Genomic DNA, 8033 nt, shown 5'->3' on the forward strand with positions numbered 1-8033 from the left:
TGGTGGTGTTTGTTTTGTTTTTAGAGACAGCACTTCAGAGTTACATCTGAGAACACATTACAGCCATTTCAGGCTCGGACTATAAGTTTCTTTACTGACAAGAAACCAGATTTCTACCGGCTTAGGCTCTCCTGAAGAGCTTTATCTCTCTTCAGTTTAGGCTCTCCTAATCCTGCAGTCTCAGAGAGTATTGGTAGAAGTCAGTTCTCATGATCCAGACCACACAAATTTTAAAACAGCCCACTATAAATATCTGGCATATTCAGAGCCCTCAGCCAACCAATTCAACACAATACATGCACATTTAAGATATCTAAGGGAAAGCACTTCCTTTGATTTTATTTCTCATTCAACCATATACATATTGTTTCTCAATGAAGTAATTTTTAAATCCAGCCTTCTAATTTTTGGAACCTAAAATCATCCTGAAGCCCAAATTGCACCAGTTCAGCTGAGATGGACAAACCACCACACAAGTCCATGTCGCTGGATGTTGCTGCAGTCACTAGTAAACGCATAACCTCAAATAGCTTCGTCAGATCCTGTGAGCGATCAAAGGAGGGAAAGGGATGATTATAAATGAACATACGCGACTCCACAAAAGGGTGGCTGGCTTAATAATCTGACTCTTTTTTACAAATAACATTTACAATAGGTGCTGAAACATAAATTGTGTCCTAATCCTTCCTTTATTTTTCCAGTTTAAAGTCAGCTGCTGCAGGCCAGCACAGAAGGCCTGACTCTGCAAGGGTCTCTCTGTCCCCCAGATGGCTCCATCCCTCCCTGCAGATCCCTCAGCATGCTTGTTTCCAGGCACGTCCTCCCAGGCTTTGGCAGGACCAATGCCTACAAGCAGGGCTGCCATGCCCCTACTACATCTTTTACAGCCTGCGGCTCTGCTTTGGGGGTGCAGAGAACGTGTGATGAATGCGAAGCAGGACTCTCCCAGACCACAGCACTTGGGAAGTGTTGCAATAGCTGTGTGCTGAGCCTCAGCTCCATGCCCAAAGAGGGGGACAAAACTGTCTCACATCCGCCTGCTTAGTGGAACCTCCTGGAGTTACTGATGTTTAAGCTCTTTTTTTCTTGTTTCACTCCTCATGCAAAGAGGAGGAAGGGAGGGGGAACTAACCATTCTCCTGCCACTGTCATCCCACCTGTGAGCGGCTCTCAACCTTACCTGTTCAATGCAGCAGCCATACCTCCTCATCTGCAAACTGCTCATTTCCACAGCTGCTTCCAACAAACACAAGCCCTGCCACCTCTCCTCCTCCTAAGCAACCAGGGCCTCCTGGCTGACTTCTCACCCACCAGGAAGAGTCTAAAAGAGGAAGATCCATACAGACTGTCCTTCCAAGCAGGTCGCACATCTGAATTCTCAGCTGTTACAGGGTTTATGATTAACAGGCATGCCACAGTGAGCACCCAAGGTCACTGGTCACTCTAATCATGTGCTGAAGTTCAGGACAAGTGGATTGATGTTTGAAAAGAAAGGCCACTGAGTTCAGAGAAATCCAGGGGATTGGGATCGTGTAGTGGTTTTTTGTTTTGGTGGGGTTTTTTCCTGCTTTTTGAAAGAGATTGAACATAATGATATTTCTAGCCCTGCAGCTATGAGCAGATAGATTCCACAATGCACACAGAAGCAATGCTACCCTGCACATTTGCATCCAGATAGGAAATTTGGTAAAAAAGCATGGTTTTGGCTGCTGTATGTTACCAGAGGAAAGGTTTGAGTCAAATTTAGCACCAGACATTTTCATGTAACTCTCCTGAGACACTAATTACCAAAGCCCAGGTTTTCTCAGTAGCAGAAGTCAAATGAAGTCCAAATGACTTGCAGAGAACAAATCTCTAGACCAGAAAACAAGTTCCACGTCTCAGACTCAAGCATGTTTTTAAAGCTTTAAAAATGGCTAACAACCAGCTGGTTATTTCACACTCCTCTGTAATTCAGCCCAAATCCAAAAGAGCCTTTACCTTAAGTACCTGGGCCTGTCTTTTGTTCTCCAGCATATGCATGCATGCACATTCAGCTAAGACACCCTTATCTAAGAATCATCACAGGGAGTCAAGGCATCATGTCTGACCTGAAGAAAAATCAATCCAAGTGAGATTACAGATCTTAAGAAGTGGAAATTTAGATATAGCTATGGAGAATAGATTTCTTGTTTCCTAAACTACTGCAGTACAAAATTATCACTTCCCATTAGAGACATAATGTATGTTAACACCTGATGATGCTCAGGGAATTAATATGCAAACTCAAACTGATTTTGTAGAACAGTAGGCTCAATACTTCACAACTAAGATCTCCAAGTTGCTTCTCCTAAGGCATTGTCAGAGACTCTGAGGACTCCCAAGTGCATAACACCACAAGTGAAAATTAGGACAGGTCAGACAGAAGCTTTATTAACTGTGGTCATGGTGAAAGAACACTGGGACAGCATCGCCCCCTCTGCATCCCTGCCAAGTGATTGCAGAGACACAAACTATAGACTGTTTCAGGGGAAAAAAAGAAAAAAAGAGGCGAGGAAAAACAATCATTTCAATATTAACAAAGCCAGGTATCCATCCCTGAGAGGGATAGACTCCTCAAGTAGCTTGCTAACCACCACAATTCAAAGAAGGAATGAAACAGTAAATAGCATGACAACGTGGGGAGGTGGCTCTTGATGGAGCCCATAGGAGTGGCACACCCAGTATTACCCTAGCTCAGAAGTGGGGAGTTGGAAGTGATCACAGGCTGTTAGCTTTTAGTGGAAAGGAACATTCTTTTAGTTAGGATAAACTTCTTAGACATCTTAAATATTGGATTTTACATTGTGGTGGTAAAATTAATGAAAGGGCACTTCCAGAAAATAAACCTCTATTGACTCATACTCCCCCAGTAATTTCTGTTCCCTGTAGTGGAGAGGCACAGGAATCACTTCACCAGCTGCTATCCTGTCTCTACATTACATCCACAAGCTCCGCTGATGTGACAGTAAACACAGCTTTTTAATTAACAAGTTTCAATTTCAAAATGTGCTCTCTAAAGGACTCCTCTAAGAGGAATTGTTGAAACGATTCTGTGCCACTTTTTGACATTTTTGTGAGTAGCATGAATGAGAAGAAAAATTGCATCCTCCTACTACAGATATGTGTAAATGGGCAGCAGAACAAGAGAAAAAAAGAATTATTTGGAATACATAGTAAGGGAAGAAAGGAAGGCAAAGTCTTCAAAAGCACTCACTGCAAATATAAGAACTCTTCTCCCACTGGAAGTCACCAGTAAAACCTGCAAGCTTTGCAAGGAGAACAGGGTTAGATCCATGTTCAGTGCATTGCAAAGTCAGAATTTTATTCACAAGCAGACATCATCCTGGGAAATAACCACCTCTGATTAAACAACATGATCATATATTCTGAAAAGACTAATTGAAGCTTTTAGCTTGCTAGCAGCATAAGCCTCACATACACACACAAAAAGTGTGAGAGATAAAACGGAGTTTCCTCTTACAAGCACAGACCTGGGCAGCAGGAAGGAGATCACTCCACCCCTCTGAAGTCATCTAGCCTTCAAAAGGTTCAAGACCCCCTGCACATGTCTTGATGTTACTCTCTAACACAACCAAGCCACTCTGCAGGCTGGGGTAAGCATTTCTGAAGTCCAGAGGGGGCTCTCCAGGGGCTGCCTGGAGGACACAATCAGTATTGTGTCACAGCCTCCCACAGCAGGAGATGCGGCTCACTTCCAGAGCTGGGCAGAGGTCAGCCACTTCTAGCTGCCCTCACAGGCTAGGCAGAATTAAGCCATAAGGCAGTAAAACGAAGAGGCCTCAGCCCACACTGCCCTGTCCGGCAGAGGCTACAGAGATGCAGCTGCAAGACTCCCAGTTCCAGGCATTTCTCCTGTTCACCTCAGACACCTCTCTCTATCATCTTCATCAGCTCACGACCCTATACCCCATACATACATCTTCACTTCCTATCAGACATGGCTTCATTCATAGGTCCACAACTAATGGAGAATAAGAAAGATGATCTTTGACATGCCTTTCTATACAGAAGGTATAAGGTCATCTGTATCCCATGCAGGGGAGATGGGAGTGAAAGAGGGCTTGATTCTTCTTGTTCCTGTTTGCAAAGGAGAACTAAAATTAGTTCCCATTGCTGCAAGCCAAAGCAGACCCACACAAAGCAGTCTCCCCTGGTTTACTGTTGTTATCATAAAGACTGCTGTGACTGTTCACCATGAGCTAAAAAGGGAAGCTGTTGCTTGCTTTACAGCACATCCCTCCCACCTGCCCCAGCCAGCAGAAACCCCACTGCAGGCACAGCCAGTAGTGCTGTGTTGGTATAGAAACACGGTTTCTCAAGGATGGTCACAGGCTTCTCAGAGAGCAGCACTGCAGAACCTTTTTCAGAATAAATGAAACCTGCAGGATGGCTGGGAGTTGGTGTCACATCTTAGCAACAGTCCCTTAATTTAAGGGGTAGAAGAAAGGCACTTGACATCAAACCTAAAGAACTTTTTATTTCTATTTCCAAATCTCTGACTGCCCCTCTTCTACAGCCCTAGCTGAAGGCAGGATTACCTAGTTGCTAGAGGTCTACAGCATTTGGATTTAAATTTCCAGCTCTGATCATCTTCTCACTGTGAAGCCTCCATTTTCATTATCATCTTACACTTGATTTATTTTATGGGTAAACGGCAGGCTAGCCCAAAGATGTTTCTCAGAGTACACATCTTTACAGCACTCAGAACAGTACTGAATTCCTGGGGCCTCTGCACTAGAGGCATGCAGCTCATTAGATGATTTTCAGGATGAAGTATCCTCATCAGGTTGGGTGGAATATTCACTAAGCTTGGCTTCCATTTACTAAGCTGCTCATTTATTCCAGGGCATAAATTTACAAGTCCTCAGAAGATAAACAGTGGCTGTGCACAGAGAGGACTTAAGCACTCCTGATAATCCCAACCTCTTTTAGTAATTGTCTGGAAACCACTTGTAGGAAAAGCAAGAGAGGCAAGATTCAAGGTCAACTTCTCTAATCCAGCACCACAGACACCCAACATCTACCACCCCATTTTGAAAGAAAGAGACAAAAGACACGCTGACAGAAAAAAGGAGCAGTGGAATCAGTCAGGTCAGATTTGCAGATACTACATGGGGAACTGTGGCTATGTTGTACGCATCTCATATCTATCATGCAATAATAGAGTACGCTATAGAAGGCCCAAGCCCTACAGAGGGTAGCCTGCAGTTTGAGGAAAGATGATGTCTTATTGCTCTAATTACCCATGGAGGAATTTTTATTATTTTATGGAAACAGAATACCTATATCTTTACCACATGTCAAAACCAAGAAGTTAATGAAAGCTGAATTGGAAGGCCAACATTCAAAAGAAAGTCCATAAGAAAGGTTTCAGGGTTTCTCAAAATAACAATACACAACCAAACCACTCCTTGACCCTGGGAAGGAGAGGCATTAGCTGCCTGTGGTTCTGCACACACAGGTTCTGCCCATTGGAACACAACAAAGAAAATGCAGTTTGAGTCTGGGGAATACAAGGCTGGAATGACCTTCTTCTAGACTAAGAAAGTATGAAGGGGTGAAGGCACAAGTCAACAAGAGATTTCCAAGAGGGGAAAACAAAATTTATAAACCCTCTTGGCCAAAACCAAGTTTGTTCTCCACAACTATACTCAACACAGATCTCTTCTCTTTGACGTAAATGACAAAATTCCCAACTATAACCAAACAAGAGTAGGCATAAGGGCGCAGTGCAATTGGAAAGACAAAGCAGAAGACACTTGTGACTCACAGCCCTCTCTTCCCTTTTATAAAAAGGCAAGATAATGCCAAATAACAAAATCTGCCCCGAGACCATCTGTGCTCGCCTGTTTTGATGCATTTCCCCAGACAAACTGAGCAGACCTGTCTCCCCACCCATGCTGCTCAGCTTTAGCTTTCCAGAGCCAGCAAATATTATTCAGCATCATTACTGTGTTACTACACATGATCTTCAGCTCTGTTAGCTGCTCCAGAGCAATCAACACAAAGCAGTTTCATCTTCTCAGCCCACCAACCTCAAGACAGTTTAAAGCACATCTAAAAAGCAGACTTACCTGGCTTGCTTCCTTCACAGTCATGCCCCAGTTGGCCTTTGGTGTTCAAGCCACAGGTATATACTTCCCCATCTTCCAACAGGAACATGGAGTGGTTTCCTCCACATGCCACCTCCTTGACATTTCTGTCATGAATGAATCCATATACCTGCGGTTCAGGAATGATGACCTGGAGGTTGCTACCTATCCCAGGTTGTCCAAAAGACGAGTATCCCCAGCATAGCATTTTCTCTCTTTTCAGCAAGTCATGTATCCTTCCTGGGCGAGAGAAACAGGGGAAGGAATGTGAATGAAGCAAGTACTCAACAAGTGATCCTACAGAGATAAGCTCCTCAGAGCAAGAGGCGGAAACAACCAAAAAAGGCATTCCCTGCACGTCTGTCAGGCTTGTGGACTGCCAGTAAAAGGGATTTCCACCATTACACAAAGAGGAATCAAGAAAGCTCAGCTCAGGTACTGAGTCAGCACCTTCGTGCCCTGGCCATCTCCATCTGTAGGGCAGCAGAAGTGTTCTGAAACTCTGCAGACCTGAGCTTTTATTTCAGAAAAATCACTGCTTCGAAAACCAAAAACTAACCAACTCCCCAAACCAACTGTAATACCTTTTAGACTAACAGGTCCAAACCTGAACTTTTAGAGTTATAGTGTCATATTTGGAACCACTGCTTAAAGAAATCTTTAAAAATTATCTGAAAGGTGGTCAAACCAGTCCTGAACAGACCAACCTAGGTATTTGTGGTGTACTGGCCAATGCAGAACCGTATTATTTCTGATAAATCCGGATTAAGAAGTATTTTGCTCAACTGAACACATTCTTGCAACCCAAATATGTGCATGTACACACACATTGCTAAACTGCAGCAAGAATTTCTCAAGAAGCAGCAGTTCACGTGGAGCAGCACACTGACAGCTTGGCCCCGACAGCAATGGACTGATAACATTGATGCAACTTGCCAGCAGTCAGGTGTTATCTTTTGTGCTGCACTCAGTGAAAGTCGGGGATTTCAGACAGTGGGGTAACACGGGAAAGGAAAAAACATAGCAATATAAAAAGCCCAAGGAATTACTCAGCCTGAACTTGATAATGACAACAGGATGCTAATGCATAAAAGCTGGGGGGAGGGAAACCACTTTCAGAAGAAGCATGTGAAAGACTTTAGTAACACTCCCTTGTCACTCCTCATCTCAATAGGTTTGGGTTATTTGTTAAACGAGCTATACTAATAAGACATTAAGAACTCCTCTGCTTGAACCAGAAACCGATTAAAGCTTTTTTTTTTAAAGGGAAGAAGAAAGAAGAGACAAAAATAAAAGATCTGAGACATCAAGTCTTATGACTCACCACGCCAAGTTTTAAACTAAGGCAATTTACAGCAGCATCATTTACTACCTTAGCACAGGATCAAAAAAGCAAAAGGTAACCCTTGAAGCACGAAAGATTCCTCAAGGAAACAAGATTCCTTCTCTCCTATGCAGATAGGAAACACATGCATTCCATTTGTTTCCAAAGCCTGGTGCTAATTCAAGCTCTAGGTATTAGCAATAAAGCCTTTCCTAATCTAAGCCCCAAGCAACAGGTGTTCATCTCCTACCCCACTATCCTTGCCTGTCAGCTGTGGTCACGCAGTCAGGTGTGGTCCCTTCCACTGAGGCAGGACTGAGCTGGATGGAGGAGGAAGAGGATTGGATTTTCCAGTTGTACTTCATCAGCGGTGCAATTTCCTACCACAAACCATTTACTAGGATCTCTTATTAGGTGCTTTAAAGCATGCTATGAATCCCATTTATCTCTAACAGCCCTTGCTCCTTTATAGCATACAATTCATTCACATCCACACGTGCTTATCACTGGTCAGCTCCAAAGCACCCAGAGGAAAAAGCAGGAGGTTACAAGGCTCTGCCTCGTTAAATCAGTCA

The 8033-nt window shown here is 43.6% G+C and overlaps 1 protein-coding gene across 1 annotated transcript in view; it reads right to left on the reverse strand.

Annotated features, from left to right (window-relative positions):
- Nucleotides 1–7781, reverse strand: part of LOC103921753 (probable E3 ubiquitin-protein ligase HERC3) — a 48961-nt gene extending 41180 nt beyond the window's left edge. The window contains exons 1-2 of the mRNA XM_009329765.1: nucleotides 7709–7781; nucleotides 6117–6374 (exon numbers count right to left, since the gene is read on the reverse strand). Coding sequence (XP_009328040.1) covers nucleotides 6117–6342 — 226 coding nt within the window. The 5' untranslated portion in view covers nucleotides 6343–6374; nucleotides 7709–7781. The remainder of the gene's footprint in view (nucleotides 1–6116; nucleotides 6375–7708) is intronic.
- Between the last annotated feature and the right edge of the window lie 252 nt (nucleotides 7782–8033).

This window comes from Pygoscelis adeliae, unplaced genomic scaffold (assembly GCF_000699105.1).
Source record: "Pygoscelis adeliae isolate BGI_AS28 unplaced genomic scaffold, ASM69910v1 Scaffold67, whole genome shotgun sequence".
Lineage (NCBI taxonomy): Eukaryota > Metazoa > Chordata > Aves > Sphenisciformes > Spheniscidae > Pygoscelis > Pygoscelis adeliae.